The sequence below is a fragment of the Hippopotamus amphibius genome, chromosome 8 (genome assembly GCF_030028045.1).
Source record: "Hippopotamus amphibius kiboko isolate mHipAmp2 chromosome 8, mHipAmp2.hap2, whole genome shotgun sequence".
NCBI lineage: Eukaryota > Metazoa > Chordata > Mammalia > Artiodactyla > Hippopotamidae > Hippopotamus > Hippopotamus amphibius.
In genome coordinates this window covers 146,980,703-146,999,255 of record NC_080193.1, presented here as the reverse complement: position 1 = coordinate 146,999,255, position 18,553 = coordinate 146,980,703, and the positions used below count along the sequence as shown (strand labels likewise).

The following is an 18,553-nucleotide window of genomic DNA, read 5'->3' as shown; positions in this document are numbered from 1 at the left end:
ATGGTGACAGGACCCTCAGGAGCGGGCAGGGCAGCACTGCGCCCCCAGCCAAGCACAGGCCTCACGCCCACCTGGCCGGGGGCTCTGTCCTTTCCCTGCAGGGCCCCGCCCCAGCCTGAGCACCTCCTATAGCCACCTCCGCCTCCGTCAAGGTCCTGCTCCATGGCCCCTCCTCCCCTCCCCCCCCACACCTGGTCCTGCTCTAACGCAGCACGGGGGCCCCCTGCTCCTCCACCAGGCAGAGGACTCCCGTGTCCCCTGTGCCAGCAGGCACCTGGGACGTGCACAGGAACAGAGGCCCTGCTCCTGAGCTGACAGCCTCCCAGGAGAAAACAGGCAGGAAGCAACTCCAGCTACCGAGGAAGTGACCCACCTGGGCAGCAAAGCACACAAGATGGAGGGAGCAGGTGGGGTGGAGGCTGGGAGGACAGACGGCTGCCTCCTAGAGAGGGCTGGGTGGTGGGGGCCAGCTCGGAGGTCAAGGATGAGGAGGGGGTACAAGGTGAGCCAAGTGGTCACTGGCAGGAAGGCAGGGCCTTTGGGGGCCTATCTGAGCACCGTGTGGTGCGCTAGCCCCAGGATGAATCTGGGGGCCAGGGCTGATCAGGAGATGCAGGAGAGGCTAGTCAGGGCTAGGGGTGGGCCCCACACCTTCCGAAGGTCAGGGTCCAGCTGGGTGGAGGAGGTGAGGTTACCAAGGGACAGAGTGCAGGAAGGGCGAGGGTCCAAGGCTGCAGGTGATCCGTTTGGGGAGGAAGGTGGGGTCAGATTTGCACCGTGGAGTCTTGAGACTTCTCCCAGGGCCCCGCCTGCCCAGCTGGAGTTTAGGGACATTGTGGTAGCAGAGGCGGCTCCTCCCATACTGCTGTGGTGGCTGTCCCCCCCGCCACGGGGACACCGGGAGGCTCCACCTGACCCTTCACAGCCTGTCCTGCTGTCCTGCCTCGGGGACCTGCGGGCGGAGCGTCCACTGGCTGCTTCTCACGCCAGCTTTTCCCAAACCACTGGCAGCCACACAGTCCCGCCCCACAGACCTGCAGTCACCTTTCCAAACTTCACACTCTTCCATTCTTTCTTTTTGGGCTTTGTGCTATTAAAAATGACTTTTTTCAAGTCCACTGAAAAATCACTGAGCTTGCATGCTCAGCGAGCTCTCCGGGGTCAGAGCTGCCCCAAGAAGCCCACAGTCATGGTCTGGGAGGCTCTGGCCCTCCCTGCCCTGGTCTCCCTGTGGCCAAGCACCCGGTTCTGGTCCGGAGGGTGGCCGGGGCCTCCTGCCCACATTCACTTTCACATGGGTCCCATCTGGGCCCGAGACCAGTGCCTCTCCCTGTGGGGGGTGAAGGTGCCCAGAAAGATGCTGGGAAATGACTGTGGCAGCATCCCTGCTGAGCTCACAGGAACACCGCAGGTGCCAAGGTGATGCCAGCAGCAGAGCACGCAGCGGTGGCGTGTGGACGCCAGTCTGGGCAGCCAGGGCCAGCCCCTGACTCTCAAGAGCGAAGAGCACCAATTCGCAAACTCAGCGGAGAGGAAGCAAAACAGCTGCTGTTCTGCCAGCCAGAGCCCCAAGCAGACCTGCCCGCAGGCCCTGGGTCAGGGCAGAGGGAGAGCCCTGAGCCTAGTGCCCGCACGCAGCAGAGAAGCACCCCCACCTGCCCTTTCAGGCCGTCCCAGTACTGTGGGTCCTCACCAATTTCTACGAAAAAGGAAAAGCAGCACCATACGTGGGAGACACTGGTAAGGAGGGGCTTCCAGGAAAGCAAGCTGGCACACAGGCTCCGAGGGAGGGTTGGGCAGGCCCCCCACCCAAGCTGGGCAGCCAGAAGCTTACGAAGGAGCCCAAGGCCCGGCCAGCGGACCCTAGGCTTCCAGGCCCTGTGCTTGGCTGTGGGGCTTGGAACACAGATACATGTCCCGGCGTGAATCTGGGGGGCCGGGCCTTGTTGGGGATGCCATGGCCACGAGGCCAAGGTGCCACTGCTTCAGGCCGTGGCCGCCCCTGCGAGGGGTCATGTTTCTCCATGTGGTCCGTGGCTCTCTGCCTGCAGACCTCGCTCCCCCGCAATGATGAACAGGAGCCTGCGGGCAGCCGCACCTTCCCAGTCCACACGTCCAGCCCCCAGGACACTCCTCCAGGACCCCTCAGCCACCAGCCCCACTGCCTCCCTGGAGCCCCGGGCCTCCTCCCAGCTCCTCGACTGTTCAAGTGAAGCCTAGCACAGCAGGGAGTGGGGAGGCTGAGGCCCCCACGTCCCCAGGATCCAGCCCCGCATGCAGAACCTAGGGACGCCAGGACACGAAAGGCGTAAGGAGGCCCATCTTGGCACAGAGGCACCAAGAGGGCCCCAGGGGTGGTGGGAGGGTCTCAGGACCAGGGAACCCCCACCCCCTGCTTCCCAGGCCCCCAGCAGCAAGCCCCGCGGGGGCGCCCACCTTGTATCTTGGCTCCTCCTGGTCGTCCATCCCGGCTCCGCCAGTGTCGCTGAGGACGGGGCTCAGGAGGGGGGTGGAGCCCTGCTTGGCTGGGCCCAGTGGGCTCAGGCTCGGTGGGCTCTTCTGGGTGGAGGGAGGAGGATGAGGACTCTCCACGGAAAGGCCTGGAAGTGAACGGGCGACGGAGCGAGAGATGAGGACGGGGGGGGGACCCGAGGGGCAGCACCCGCCACGAGGCCCTTCCGGGGACCTCGGAGATAAAGCCTCTGTGGCTCACAGGGCTCAGTGTGACACAAAGCGACAGTGAGAACAGGTGATGGGTGAGAGCCCGCTTCCCCAGAGAACCTCCAGGGCAGTTTGGCCCAGGGCTCTGGGTTCCCGGGAAGATGTGGCCTTGATAGAGGCTGCATACGTAAGAGGCCAAACCGAAGCTGACTTATCTGGGAAAAAATGTGTATTCTAAGGCCAAACTCATTAACTATTCACTTAAACAACTGGATCACGTCGAGTTACTTGTCATACTGTTTTCTAATTTCTTGAATTGTTCGTGAGCAAGGATTTTGTTTTGGTTTTCTAGAATTACACCAGAGAAGTAACTAATACTTAATTTTTTTCCCTTCTTAAAACAGTGTTTGCTTTCGACCAGATTGAAGCCAAAATTTTGGCCTCATTCTGTTTCATCCAACATTTTGCAATCAAGAAATTCTCTTATCTATTTATAAAAAATCCTCAAAGGTTTATTTCTAATGTTTTTCTATGAGAAATTAGTAACTATTAAATGCTAACTTTGAAAGTTACCTTAAAGCAGAGTTTTAGAGGAGACAGTTAACTCTTGAAAAGCAACTTAAGATAGAAATTTACCTTGAATTTATAAATATGTGGAGTTTTAACACCCAACCATTATCTCTAAGTATGATTATTAAGTCGGTTTACAAATCGCTCGAACAGAAGTAACACAATGGGCTTCCACACGAGATCCTTTCACACTGTGGTGGGGGACCAAATGCAGTCGGCCACAGTGACCAGTTCATAGAACCAAAACTTAGTTTGTTCAGCCTGACGCCTGAAGTGTGCAGGCAGGTTGGTGCCGGCAGGGCTGCCGCACACGAGCCCCTGCAGCCCTCCACCACGGCCTGAGGGTGGCAGGGAGCCCTCTTTTCACATTGACAAGTTCAGAGCTCTGGGAAGGCTGAGCCGGGACCCCACCCAGGGCTTCCGGGGACGGGACGGCGGAGCTGCCCTCTGGGGTTTCCACAACCATGTGGATTTCAGACACGGAGAAACGTTCACTGACATGAGAAAACCTGGACAATGCAAGGACATGAAACTATTAGGACCAGTTATGAAAAGCTGCTTTTATCACACATTTAAAATAAGCGAAGCCACCTTAAAATGACGTGCCTTTCCTGCGCCCCTCCCACCACGAGAGGCCTGCACTGTCACCTCTGCAGGGACAAAAGGGGACGCAGGGCTCTGGGCTGTGCCCCAGCGTGGCTCCTTCAACTGGAGATGAGGCTCATTTCCCAGGTGAGCTTTCGGGATCACACACCAAGGTCTGTTCTGTCCCTAGTTAGCCCGGTATTGCATGATGAGATAGATCCCTTTACATAATGAAAATTCAGAAGAGAGCGTAGAAGCTGCTGGTAAGTTGTCTGTTTATTCTTCCCAGTCGTGTTGTTCAAGGTGTGAGAGCCAAGACGCTCGCTCAGCCTCACTGGTTCTGAGAACAAGTCCATAGGGCGACCTTTGTGTCCTCCCGCCCCGCACAAGCCTCCCTCCAAGATGGGCCGCTCTACAAAAAGCTACTGGCGCATAGTTTACCACAGAGTTCTTGCAAAACTTGGTTTTATTTTTAAATAGCAGAAGGTGACAGGAGGGGAGGTGGTGCTACCACTGAAACCTCCTGTGACAAGGCTGCAGACGGGCCGGGCTGGGTGGGTGCAGGGGGCCGACCACGGCGGGTCAGAGCCCAGCAAGTAACCCCTCAGGACGGATGGCTTGTCTGGAAGAAACTGTTTTGGTTCTAGGGAGGTTAAAAGACATTGTTTGATATTCTCATTGTAGACAAGATTCAATCAATGAGGACCAAATACATTGGGGGAAAAAATTCCAGAAAAGTCCCCAAAAGCAAGACTTGGGTTTGCCACTCCCGCAGCTACTTACACAGCAATTTACGTTGTATTTACAGCTTTTCACAGAGCGTTTACAAAGTATCAAGTGTTGAACATGACGCAGAGATGAGGTAAAGTGCCCAGGAGCGTGTGGTGGGCTGTGTGCAAACCCTGCCCCATTTCGCACACGGGACTTTCCTGCAGGGGCTCGTGCTCCCTGGGGCCCTGGCAACACCTCCCTGTGAGCACCCAGGGACACCGGCACCCACTATTTCACAAAACTTGTCAACTCATGATTTAGCGACTCGATCAGGAAGACCACAAACTGACATTACACATTTGCTTTTATTAGAGCTGTCAGCTACAGCCAAACGTCATAAATCATACCTACGTCAACCAATTTTGTCAACAGAGATGCTTCAAGATGAGGCGGGTAAATCCACGGGGAGATGTCTTCGAGCGAATGGCAGGAAACATGCAGCCTCCCAGGTTTGAGGCTGCAGGAGTGTATGGACCCCACACCCAGAGAGCGCCTGTGGCTCTGCCGGCCCCGCTGGCCACTTCCAGGAGAGCCCGGGGCACGTGCAGGCTGCTCTGGACCGAGTCTTTAGAAAGCCCTGTGCACGCAGGCAGCCTGCACTAGAACACACACAAACAGGCAGGTGGCTTATGCATTTTTAAGGTGCTAAACGTCGCGTTTTAGGTGCCACAGAGTATGTGTAGCCTCAACTGACGTGGCGAAGAACCTTGAACGTGTGTAAATGCAGACCCCTGCGTCCAGGAAGTATCAGTGTTGCTCTCAGTGTGGGGACCCGCTCCTAGGTAGGCGATGCCTACTATCCCACTGCAGCCCCGAGGACCACCGAATCCTTCTCGACCAGACGTGTCTGGAAATGTTTCCAAAAGTGAATGATCTGCGGTGGATGGACAGCTGTCATCAAGCCAGGCTCTGTTCTCAAACCTGCCAGCTGCAATCTTTCACCATCTTCAAAAACACTGGAAAGGTAACACTTTCATTTCAGTTGGTCCGCAGGGAACCACTCTGGGAGGAGATCTTCTATGTGGCGTTCTTGATTTCCAAACAGTTCTAAATATCTGTCTCATAATTTTTGACATCATTTTGAGACGTGCAGTACCGTACTTCGTGTAACCTCCTTATTGTCTGGCCAGGTAGTGAAAGAGCAACGTCACATTTAGATGGGACGCTCAGCTACTTTTATTTCATACCTTTAAATTATCTTCTTCAAAACTGTAATAAACAATTCTGAAACTTTTTGCCTAATAGTGGAGCAAGAGTCAGCTCCAGTTTGGAAAATTCAGACCTAGAAGCTCCCTCTGTGGCTGGAACGGTGTTCACTAATCCCATGAGAAAAGGGAAAAGCTGATTTGGCCAAAGAACCAGGTGAACACGACCTTGATAAGTCGGCAGGAAACCACGTCTGGCTCCACTTTTGAACTAGGACGTCACGAGCCACCTTTGTACAAAGTCTGGTTCCTAAAATAGAAGAAGGAGGTAAGAAAGTGTCTACTCAGAGGGGTCCCAGCTCAGCTCAGCCCTGCCTCCTGCGGCGTGTTCCTCCATCTCCTGGGGCTGTGATGCCTCTGTCTGGAAGTGGCCGTGGTCCCCGCACACGCGGGGTGCCATCTGCATGCATGGCGCGCCCAGGGGCATCTTTCCAAGTTTTCTCGTTTGTTTCCTTCTAAGTAAACAAGACTTTTCCTTGTTAAGAGAAACGGGGGTCCCAACCCACAGCTCGTCACACTCAGGGTCGTCTGTCTGGACGACGCCCGCCGGGTGGTCCAGGGCGCAGGTCCTCGTTCTCATAAATGACACATTTTGTCTCCAGCGTGAGAAGCTGTGACTTACAGATCTTCTGAACCATCGCCGTGACGGAGGGGAGGTCCCCGAGACAAACTATCCAGTAAACTGGGAAGCGTGCAGGTGACGCTGCTTGGCAGGAGGCGCGACCTGCGTGAAGGTTCTTGGAAAGCAAAGGCCACACAGTTTTCACCCTCCTAACCAGTCACGCTGCACATCTACTGTGGTCATCACTGAGGTGTCACAACCTCATCCCTGGTGGTGGGGGCATCCGTCAGGGACGGGCCGTGTGATGTGACGGAATGGAGACCCCCGTGATCCACTGTCCTCCCCGCTAACGGAGTGACCGCCCACCACCGGCTCAGGGGTTTGTGCCAACAGGAGCCTTTCTAGAGGCTGCTGGGTGCCTCCCACCCCTGCTGCACTGGGCACCAGGTGCCTCAGACCCCAGAGAGAGCCCAGCCCCCGGGGGCCTGCGCTGCCCGAGCATCCTGTCCGCACCCGGCCTGCTGCAGCCACTATGTAGGACGTGGGGGCGGCTGCAAGGCCTGAGTGGGGCTGCAGAGGCAGACAGCCCCAGGGGGACAGCTCCAGGGATGCAGCAGGACGTGTGCGGCGGCCGAGTGGGGGACCAGAAGGAAAGGCCAGTCCAGAATCTGAGCAGCTGTCACACGTCGGGCCAGGGATTTTATTGGGTGGGGTCTAGCCGACCGCGGGGAAAGGCAATAACGGTCTCCTTTTCAGAATTAAGAAGCCAGCGGCACGTGCTCTGTGCAGTATAAGCCCAGGGACCATGCGGTTCGTCCCCAGAGCTGCCAGCAGTGCTGCCCCCGGCCGGCACCTCGGAGGCTCGCGTGGGCACGAAGGTGCAGACCCCTGCGCGCCCACGTCCCCCCTGCTTGCTGACCACAGGGGCCCGGCAGCCTGAGTCGGTGGGGCGGGGGGGGGGTGCTGAGAAAAGCAAGACACCTCCCCTGCTGGCCCCCCGTGGGGGGCGTCACCACCCACGGCCGGAGCAACAGAGTCTGTGGACGCCACGGGGCCCGCTGCCTGTGCAGACAGACCGCGGTGATGTGAAAAGATACGGGGCTGTTTCAGGGGTTCGCCTGACACGAGAGATGATTTTTAATGGATGTAAATCAAAACCATACGCAAGCGGAGGGAAGGGGGCTACAAAGGCCACCACAGTCTGCACCAAATGTTCCTCATTTTATTGAGTAAATAGAGATTGCTGAGTTAGTACATACCTGCAAGTTTATAAAGGGCAGTTTCAACAGGAAACAGACTTTCAAGAACCACACACCAGGCCATGTCGCCGTGTCTTTACAGAACGAACGCGTTCAGATTTACAGGAAATGCCCGCCCTGGGCTCCTCACTCCTGGGCACGTCCACGCGCAAGTCAGCACCGGGGCAGCGGCGGGCAGGGGGCCGCGTGGGGAGACGGCCGACGGCGGCCCCGCACCCCGGCCAGCTCGACAAGTTCTGTGACTGCGGGACAGGGGCCGGGCACAGCCCAGGAGTGACTCTGTGGCCTTGAGAACGGACACTAAAAGGCTCACGTTTAAATGCCTGAGAGAATGTTAACATTTTCATCTCCGAAGTGACTGTTCTTAAGAATGGGTCTCTCTTTGGTGCAGCCCGAGAGCGCAGGGCTGGCCCCCGTGTCCCACACGGGTCGGGGCCTGCGTGCACCACAGGGTCTGGTGCTCAGCCACTGCTCCCGGGTGGCGGGTGAGGAGCCGCCTGCAGGGGAAAGCACAAGGACGCGGCACCAGCGCAATTTAAAAGGACTTTGCAAAATGATGACCACGGGAGCCACGCAAGTTTCCATACGGAACTTTTCTGTGCAGTTGTCACTGCGCGCCCCTCCAGCATTGCTACCATTTTAAAAACGTGCGTTCACGGGAAAGAGGAACCCTGCTCTAAGCTGCACCGAGAGAATTCCCATGTGATACAAAAAGGCGCACACGGGACGTACCGTTCCCCGCTTCAGGGCCGTCAACCCGCCCATCGTGCGGCTGTGCTGTGGCCAGACTTGGGGTTCTCCCACGCCGGCTCACGGGAGACCCAACGGCAGACACACACTTGGTAACTACGAAACACAAACATCCCACGCAAGCGGAGCGCGGCCCTCGAGGGGACCCGGCGGCGATGGCGGGCTCTGCCTCCGGGCTTGGGGGGGCTGGGCCCCTCCTGCGAGCGGAGCAAAGCGCACCACGGTGGCGTGAGGAGGGCTGCCCGCAAGTCTGTGCTTCCCCGCACATCTGAACATCCACCCTGTAGTCTGGCCGGCGGGCCACCCTTCCAAGGTGGAGTCACTGCACAACATGCTTTTCACAGAAAAGGCAGTCACGATCAACAGCCTTCAGCAAACGCAGGAAGGCCCACTGAGGGCTCCGCGGGACCTCTGGACACCGGACTAGCTCCCGTAAAGCAGCCCTTATGAGACGGCACAGGGCAGAGGCGCTGCCTGAGCTGCAAGCAGGAGGCCCGGACCTGCAGGGACCGCCCTGCAGGCTCACGGTCCCGGTTTCAGGAGGGTCTCCTCTGGGAGGGGCTCCTCCCACTCGCGTGGAGGGACAGAGGGGCCGTAAGCAGAGTCCAAAGACGCCACAGCGGATTTTAAAGAAACGATTTCATTATACGAGAAGAGCTGTAAAATTAAACACGTCGTGAGCACTCTGGAAAAGGAAAGTTGTTCAAAATTTCTCCAAATTTGACCAAAAAGCGAACGCTGAGTCTGAAAACAGCACCTTCCCGGCAGCGTCCACAGGGCACCCGGGACGCTGGGCTGGTTCCGCAGCCGCGCTGCCCACGCGCGGGACGGGGCTTGGGGGTCGGGGCCAGCGGGCAGCACAGCTGCAGGCCCGGCCTCCGGGGCCGCGGGGGCCTGCGGGGCGGGCGGACGACAGCGCAGGCCGCCCGGCACAAACGGGCAGGAGGGAGAGGAGACGGACGCCGGCGCAGCACGCGGGCCGGGTTGGGACCCGGAGTTGAGCAGATGAGACGTCAGCCGGCACTCCGGCCGCCCCGTGCGGTGAGGTCCGCGCACGGCCGGCAGGCACGCGCCTCACGCTTCAGAGACACACGAGCGCCGAGGAAGGCCGTCAGGCCTGCTTTACGGGAGGACCCAACCCCCGGGGGGACGTGGGGATGCGGGACGGCCCCGCCCGGCCTGAAGACTGTCTAAACCGCAGCTAGAAAACGACCTCCAGAGAAAGGAAGTTTCACCGAAGAAACAAAGTCACGGACGACGAAGCCTTGGGCACCGAGACGCGCCGGGCAGTCCCAGACCACAGCACGAGGAGGCCGTGGCCCCCACCGCCCTCCCCAGGACGGCGGTCCTGCGGGGCTTACTCAAGATTTCGTGCAGTCACATCACACCAACTTCCGTCCTGATCGGTCACGGGCAGCACGCCTCACCTTCAACAGCAGCCACAGGCACAAGGCACACGCTCCATCAAAGATCAACACGAGGCAGAACCGTGCGGCACTCAACACACAGCAGCGGTTAGCTGCGTCCACGCCAACGCCAGGAGGATACAGCTGCCAAGGCTGACGGCCAGCCTGGAGGCCGAGCTGGAGCTACTCATCCGTTTTAAACGTGCTGCATAGCTTCTGACACCGTGCCGAGTGCAAGCTTTAATTGTTTGATATTCAAAACAGAACAATCAATCAGAGAATTAGGGGGGGAAATATCTATAGCCATGGCCACAAAATCACTTCCTGTGTCTGAGGCCGACAAGCTGAGCCCGCACCCCCGAGCGGGTGGGGGGTCGCCCAGGAGGGAGCTCGGGACCGGTCAGGACAGGTGTTCATCGGTCCGCTCTCCAGGGCTCAAATTCTTTACGATATTCTGCAAATCGAAAAGGACTCTCTCTCCCCTTGTCTGCGCAAAGGGGTTACCGAAGAAAAGGCTCACGTCTAGAGGGGACTCGGCCTCCGAGCCCCACGAGTCCGTGTCCGAGCTGCTGGAATCCTCGGCCGTCGTGGGCGGGTAGCTGAGCTGCTCTAACTGGTCCACGAGGTCCGAGAACTGGAAGGCCGAGCTGGCCTCGGAGCGGACCGAGCAGGCGGGGAAGTTGGCCATGGAGCTGGCCTCGGACTGGGCGGCGGAGCCGGGCGTGTGCGTGGACGGGCCGCCGGGCAGTGGCACGTTGCTGAGCGAGCTGGTCTCGGACTGGTTGTTGCGGAGCGAGCTGGTGTCAGACGGGCTGAGCAGCCGCTGCATCAGGCTGGCCTGCGCCTTCACCTCCAGCAGCTCTGAGGTGTCCGCCGGGTGCGTGGCGCCAAGGCCGCCCTCCTCCTCAAACTCAAAGCCACGCCCCCTGCTCCCACGGGCCAGCTCCGGGGAAGACCCCTCCGGGCTGGACAGGGCAGACCCTGGGCCACCACACAGCAGGGCCTGCGGGCCCAGACTGCCGTAGGGGAAGGAAAAAGCCTCAGAGCCCCCGGCAAAGAAGGAGATGTCTGCTGGGTCGTCATCTATGAACTCCTCGGACACCTGCAGCTGCGTGCTTGTCAATGTGAAAACAGGGCCCCCCCCAAGGCTCTGCCGGCCACTTGGGGGCCCCCCCCTGCAGGGGGAGGAGCCCACGGTCAAGGCCCCCTCCCCATAGCCGTCGTGACCCCCATGGCCCCTGCTGGCCTCCCCTGCATCTAGGCCTAAGGTAGTGCGACTGGGCCCCTGGGGACCGCTGGGGCCACAGCTCCTCACGTCCCGACCGCCCCCGACACCTTGGCAAGGCTGGAGCGCAGGCGGCCCGGGGGGCAGGGCTGCGGCCACGCCGTTCCTCTCTGCAGCTGGCCGCCTGGCGCCGGGAGCCGGGGGCCCCGCTGGGGAGCCGCCGCCGCGGTCGTTGGAGTGGAGCAGGCACGGAAGGGCTGGAGGGGAGGTGGGGACCGAATGGAAGGAGGCGCCTGTTGAAGACGGGGAAGCAGGAGTCCTCATGCCCTCGGTGAACGAGACGCTCTGGGGATCAAAATCGGGAAAGAAAAAAGGAACACGTGAGATGACAAGTTACCGCTGCAAAGTCGCAGAGCTAACTGGGCGCAGATGAACACATCGCACATGTGCCAAGGAGGGCGGCAGGTCAGACTTTTCCTTTTAGAGCCGAAGACCGGAAACGCAGACAGGATTTCAAACGGACCCAGGATCTGTTCACAGTCCTTGTGGGTCTACTTTTCCCTCTGCGGAGGGTGTGACCTGTCTACCATAAAGACCATTTCCATCACTGAAGCCCCATGTCTCCTCTGCACCCACGTGACCCTGGAGGTGCCTGGGGCTGTCTCTGGGCATCCTGGTTCCCCTGGGGCTGGACAGCCGGGAAAGGGGTGAGCCACCCCACTCGGCCACCGAGGTGCCCTCCCCCACCCCGCCAGGGGTCACTGGGACAAAAGGCACCGGTGCACCCACACATCACAGGGGCAGCGAGGGCCAGGCCCCCACACGGAGCTCCTTGCCTGGGCCGCTGCGGAGTCCTGAGCATCTCGGAGGCGCAGGAGCCGCCCCGCATACTAGCGGGAAGAGGCTCGCAAGTGGGGCAGGGGGCGGGGTGCTGGGGGCGGCGGCCAGACAGGCGAAGCAGCCACCACGCTGCTCGCCACCCTGGGCACCCGCGCCTCACGGTCCCCCACGCGAGGACACAGAGGAGCCCTCCCCACTTGCGTGTCACGGAGACACAGCCGTGTCACACAAACACTCACGCCATCACAGGGGGCGGTGAGACCAAAGCAGACCCCACAGCAGGAGCCACAGCGACTAACCTGCCAGAGACAACGCGGCCGCTCTCGATCCTCAGGATTAATCTAGTCTCATACGTCTATCACATCGCTTTCTCTTAATCATCAACCACATTTCATATTCTCTGTGACTTTTAGAAGACCGTATCAGAGAACTGAAAGCTTAAATGTAATTTTTAGACTACTCGTAAATTTGAACTTTGTTAAAGAAACAAAAATAAGTTCTTTTAGTTTCAACTGATTTAACAAGGAATTCCTAAATAGAAAATGTACCTAGAAGAGTTAAAGAATGTTTTTACTTAAAAGACCCAATTAAAAAAAAACTGGGGACACATGAGCTTTAATATATGAGGTACAAGTGTAGCTTCTGAAAGTACTGTAACAGTATAAACGACAAACTGTCAACAAAAATTAACGTGCTGTCATAATCAAGTATAGACTTGAAACGACACAGCTACACACTGGAAGTGATGAGATGAGATTGCGTGAAAAGAGCAAGATCCCAGGTAAACATGTGCTTGCACGTGGCAGCCCACATGCAAACGTGACAACAGGGACAGACGGCAGCAGAGCTGTCACAACGCTGCCAGGCTACCTTCCAGCGGAGGACCGGGGATCGCAGTGCGCGTTCCCCCACGAGGACTGACCTGCCTCAGCACGTCGGCGCTGGGGGCGCGGAGAGACATCCGGGTCTTGCTGCGCCTTCTGCAAACAGAGAACAGGCTGTGAGCCCGCAGCCCTCCCCGCTGGACCCGTCTCCACAGCAGCGCGTGCTGTGCTGTGAGGAAGGACGCGTGAAAACGTGGCCAGGACTCTGAGAACACACACGAGGCACCTGACTAGAAATGGCAACATGACGGAAAACAGGAATTCAAAGCGAAAATACACCTCCCGAAGAGGCGAAACGATCCCCCTCACGCTGCAGGGAAAGTTCCACACGCAAAGACCCAACGTGCATTTCCAGATTCAAAGTTTACCAAACACCTAAGCTAAGCAGTACAGAGGAGAACCAGAAAGCGTTACCAGTATCTGTAAATAACTGCAACATACAAACCCACTACCGTTAAAAAAAGCAAAACAGAACTAAGAGTCAAAACACATGTTTACATTTTTGAGGTGCCTTTTATTCAAGTAAAGGTTAAAATACTTAAAACATTAATTTTAAAAGCGCACACTCTGCATCATGAAGGTGAATTTACCTTTCGTACGGAATCCTCTTCATCCCACCATCTTTGACATAATCCACCAGCTGCTTCTGAGTTCTTCCACTGTAAATAAAAATTAGATTTTAAAGAAAAGAATAAACAGCAATTCACAGCATTAATTTTTCACAAAAGCAAAGGAAAAGTAAGACTTGCCCATCCTCTCTCGCACGTTTGCATGTCCATTTAAAAATTATGTTTTGCAATAAGCATAACCAACTTTCTAAACAGCTCTTATGAAGCCTATTTCCCCACTATTTTATTGGATAATGCTTTCTCTGGTTTTACAACAGCTGTATGAAATTCTCTGCAACATTCATGACACCTTTTTCCTGACTGGGGAAGTTCAGGTTCTCGGTCCCACAAGCAAGGCCGAGACGGGCCTGGTGCTCGCTGCCCCACCTGTATCTGAAGGAGGAGCCTCTGCTGAAGAGGACGGCTTTAGCTCTTGGCTTCGGCTGATCAAAAAGTCTAAAGAAGGTGTGATACTCCACACAGATCTTCCAGAAGTTCTTACATGCGTCTCTACTCCCCAGCACGAATTCCAGGGTGTCCTGGTGAGGCCCCTAGGAACAAAAGACAAAGGTTCGAGTAACTATATTAAGAATAAAATTTAGGAAGACAGCAGGCTACTCCAAGTTAAAAACTAGGAAGATTTTCTTCCTGAAAGTTGTATACAAAGACTTCTGGTTCCATTTTACATTTAAGAGAAGAAAAATACGTATATATTCACCGTAGAAGTATCAGAAAAATGCGTCATCTACAATTACACAACTGCTAACATTTTGAAGTTTCTCTTTGTAGCCTCTTCCCACCTAGGAAACTAAGGCATCTTTCCATGCTGGCTGATGCGTTTCTCTGTTATCACCCAATCATTTTCCTGCGGGTTTTCTGGGATGTTTCGGATGTTCAGGACGCAAAGGTTTTCAGGCCCATAAGCATCACCATGAAGAACTACTGCACTGTCTTTCATGGTTATTCCTTAGGATAAATTCCTAGAAATGTTAAATTGAGCTCAAAAACAATGTACATTTTTGAACCTTGTGATATATATTACCAAATTACTTTCCAGAAAGAGTACAATACTTTGACTCCTGTATTTAATCTTAAAAATCTAAGTGCTTAGGGATATAAAATGTAACTCTGCCAGGTGCAGAGATAGACAGAGTTCGGAACTTTGAAACACCATGCTATCCCAAAGAGCTGCTTTAGAATACAGAGCTGTCTGCAATTCTCTTCTTTCCCTGTCTTTTCAGAATGACTGCCAAACATTTTTTTTTTCTTTTTTCTTTTTTTTACTTACAGAGAAAACAAGCAGCCTTTTACTTGCATCTTGTACATGTTTTTGGCATTCCTTATACTTCTCTTTCATCCATGGAAGAAATATTTGAATAATAAACAATGAAGCTAGCCGTTCATACTTGCTACCGAAAATAAACACACTTACATGCCGCACGTGACCCTGGGGTTTGTCGAAAGCCCTTGCTAATCAAGTGCCTTTGGAAAGCTTAGGTGAAGCCTCTCCCCCAGACTGGCCCAGGGCTCTAATCTCCCCCAGTGCGTCTGAGCTGACAGCCTCCTGAGCGTCAGCCCCACACTGGCTCAGCTAATCTACTTTTTATTTCCTAACTTCCTTTGTACAACAGACATGTAACAATGTGAACATCTCTGAACAGTCTGAAGTACTGGATTTTTCTAATTATCCAATGGTACATTTACTTTTTTCCCTTTCTACTAACTGTGGTACATTTATATTTAATTATTATCTTATTGACTCAGAATCTCAAAAGAAAGGAACATTTATTTTCTGAATATCAAGGCTTCTTCAATTAGAGCTATTCATTTCTGAGTCAAAGATACATGAGGATACAGGAAACACCCTTCCGTCCGTTCTGGACAGACGCGCCCACACTGATTTGCGGTGGAGCTTCCTCACATCACAGCTACACACTCTGCAGTTCAGCTTTATCCCCAAAGAAGGAGCAATAAGCCAACGGTTCTCAGCAGCCCTGGGAGCCGGTCAGACGTGCACACTCTCAGGCCCACCCCAGGCCTGAGTCTCAGGGTGGGGCCCCCTGGGGATGCTGACACCCCATCTAGGGGAGAACTGCCGGGGAGGTCACCCCGAAGCCCATCCCCCGTCCCAAATCCTGTCCTTAAATTCTTGTGTGCGTTATGCTGAAATGATCAGGTAATTAAAAGCTTGGTATTCTAGCCGAGTAAATTCTCTTACAATTTAAAAACGTCTCAAAGTAACACTTACATGGGCCTCTGGGTGGAGTTTGATAAGAAACCTTTTCCTCTTGAAGCTGAGCTTTCGCACGCGGGACCAGTTGAAGGTGTTGATCTTGGTGCTGCTCTGGAATTTAGGAGACAGGCTCTGAGTGACACATTTGTAACCCAGACGTGCGCACACGATTTCTCATGGAATAGAGACGGTTTAAGTTACATCCTTGTCAGAAAGCACCGCAAGCCCCTTGGTATTTTATCTTCAGAATGACTCAGAATTAAAATGTCAATACTAAATATGCTGATCTCTCTGTTTTAGGAAGAAAACTTTACTTCTTTGATACAGTTTTGATACGGTTTTATCACAAACTCTTCTCCTCTTCTCTGCCGGTGTTACAGTGAACACTTTTGAAGCCCACCCCTGCGAGGACGGTGGCTGGGAGGGCCAGGTGGTGGCCGGCGGGGCTGGAACAGAGCTGCGTGTCTCACTGGAGGAAAGAGGGGAGGATGGAGGGATCCCAGGGGTGCTGGACGGGACCCGAAGCCGAGGCTGAGCCCCTGACTCTCCAGAGAGAGCGGGCACACCGGGCGCGGGTCTCACTTCTCAACACTCTTTTCCACTAGGGCGACCGGGGCCCTTTGCTCTTCCACGGCGAGGCAGGCAAAGAACAAAAGGAACCTGGACCATCCTAATTGTGTAAGAAAGTAAACAAGTGCTCAAAAAATGATGGGGAAATGTCAAAAAGACACAGGAGGGACTTCCCTGGCAGTCCAGTGGTCAGGACTTCGCCTTCCAGTGCAGGGGGTGAAGGTTCGATCCCTGGTCGGGGAGCTAAGATACCACATGCTTCGCGGCCAAAAGACCAAGGCATAAAACAGAAGCAATATTGTAACAAATTCAATGAAGACTTAAAAAAAAAAAGGTCCACATCAAAAAAATCTAAAAAATTAAAAAAAAGGGCACAGCAGCCACCTGAAGGGACTCCCTGGTGTGGGACAATTTAAAGATCAAAACAAATAATGACAACAGATCATTATCAGATCATCACCCGAATCACAGCTCAAGTGAGAGCACGACTACGGCATAAACCCGCAAGTCCACAGCGACGTGAGGAGGCTGAACAACCGCGCAGCACACCCCCTCGGAGCGTGGAGAATGGGAGTGTAAAAGTCGTCTTTTGGTGACCATCAGGGAAATGCACAGTCTTAAAGGATCTCTCCACAAACGCTTACTCATTACAAAGGATAAAAAGTCACTTTGCAGCAAAGAAGCCTGTCAAATGCCTTCCAACCAAGTGACAGACGCCGCCACCACCAGCAGCAGCTGGACACGCAGGCCACCTCACGGGCTGGGCCGGGCACACCCGCACGTCCGTGATTCACCCGCCCAAGAAGCTTAACCGGGGCCTGATCGTCGCAGGGGCAGGGCAGGCCCACGCTACAAAATGACCGGCCTCGAATCTTCCAAAGCATCAAGGTCAGGAGACTCAGGGAGAGAAGGAAAAGAGTTCCAGACGGAAGAGACCAGAGAGGGATCCTGCCTGGGCAGCGCGTCTGACCTCGGATGGGATCTTCTGAAAACGACGAGACGGGGGCAACTGGTGGAATCTGGATGGGGGTCTCCGGGGAAGGAGCACTTTGGACTGTTCTCCTACACTTTCTGTAAGCTTGACATTTTTCCAGAATAAAAATTTTAAACGTATTGAAACACTTTTCTGGCATTTTCTTTTCTATTCTTGGCTATCACGACCATTTACTCTTTTCTACCAACTCAGGATGGGGACAGCAAGGTAAAGAATGTTTTCCTTTCAGAGATACTAAAAACCAAAAAAAGTCTTCAGCCACAAAGAGGAACGAGGCCCTGAAACGTGCACGACATGGACAAGCTCTGAAACGGGAGAGCAGCAGGGCACAAAGGCCATCTATAGGACCGTCCAGGAGCAGGAAACCCACAGAGACGGAAAGCAGACGCGTGGTGGTCAGGCGCTGGGCGAGTAGTGACTGCCAACGGGAGGGCGGGGGGAAGGCGGGGCTTAGCTGTTCTGGAGCTAGTGGTGACGGCGGCCCAATTCTGCGAATATACTAGACACAACTGAATGACATTTTTTCAATGGTGAACTTTATGTTATGCGAATTATATCCCATTTTTTAAATTCCTGAGTTAAGAGATGTCCTTGAGGCTAAGGTACAAGTGTCAGGGTCTAGATGGGACCCAAGCCTCCAAGCTCCCAACTCTGCCCAGACACGAAGTCCCTCTAACTGCTGCTCAAAGTAAAACACGCGAGGGTTTTCAACTATGTTCTCAAAAAAACCAAACAACCAAACTATAAGACATCAACAAAAGAAAAGAAAGGAAAACATGGTGATTCTCACATACGTCAGACCTTTTCATTATTACATGTTATGGTACCTGTGATCTTTGACGTTACTGGTTGCAAGAAGACGATGCCTCTCTCAAGGCTCAGAGGATGGCTAACATTTTTAGCAAGGAAGTACTTTTACATAAAAAAAGAAAACGCTACCAAGGTTCAAATTCTAAAGGTACCAAAAATGGGTGCAGAGTGAAGCGGCCCCTCTCCCCACCTGTGACAGCCTGCCAGCTACAGTAACCACCCGGGGGGCAGTTAACACAGCTTATTTTGTAGGGAATGAATAGAGTGTGTGTCTGTGTATTTCCCTCTTTCCCCACGAGCAGTAGCAAATTCCACACACAGTTGTGAATATTTTCTCCATGTAACAGGACATCTCAAAGAACGTTTCACGAATTGGGACAGAGAGAGCGTCTGCATCCTTCAGGCAGCTGCCCAATTATCCCAGAATATGGATGTACCACCATTTATTTAACCAGCCTCTGAATAATATTTTACTATTACAAACAAGGCCAGAATAAAAAATCACAAGAGAAAAAGTTTACACTCATGCTAAAGCTGTGTTCCTGCTCCTCACAAAGATGCTACAGGGTAAAGCGACTTTTCTCTGTTGCCAGTCCGGTAGGTGGAAAACCCATCGTCTC

The 18,553-nt window shown here is 54.5% G+C and overlaps 1 protein-coding gene across 17 annotated transcripts in view; it reads right to left on the bottom strand.

Moving 5' to 3' along the window:
* The window catches only part of FARP2 (FERM, ARH/RhoGEF and pleckstrin domain protein 2), an 84,193-nt gene that overhangs the window by 14,052 nt on the left and 51,588 nt on the right, over positions 1-18,553 (bottom strand). For all 17 annotated transcript variants that reach the window (XR_009055129.1, XR_009055131.1, XR_009055130.1 and 14 more), the window contains exons 9-14: positions 15,575-15,670; positions 13,714-13,877; positions 13,309-13,377; positions 12,757-12,814; positions 11,105-11,339; positions 2,437-2,600 (exon numbers count right to left, since the gene is read on the bottom strand). Coding sequence is in view for 11 of the 17 variants with exons in the window: in XM_057746005.1 (XP_057601988.1) it covers positions 2,437-2,600; positions 11,105-11,339; positions 12,757-12,814; positions 13,309-13,377; positions 13,714-13,877; positions 15,575-15,670 (786 nt within the window). In the remaining 6 variants the exon portion in view is untranslated. The remainder of the gene's footprint in view (positions 1-2,436; positions 2,601-11,104; positions 11,340-12,756; positions 12,815-13,308; positions 13,378-13,713; positions 13,878-15,574; positions 15,671-18,553) is intronic.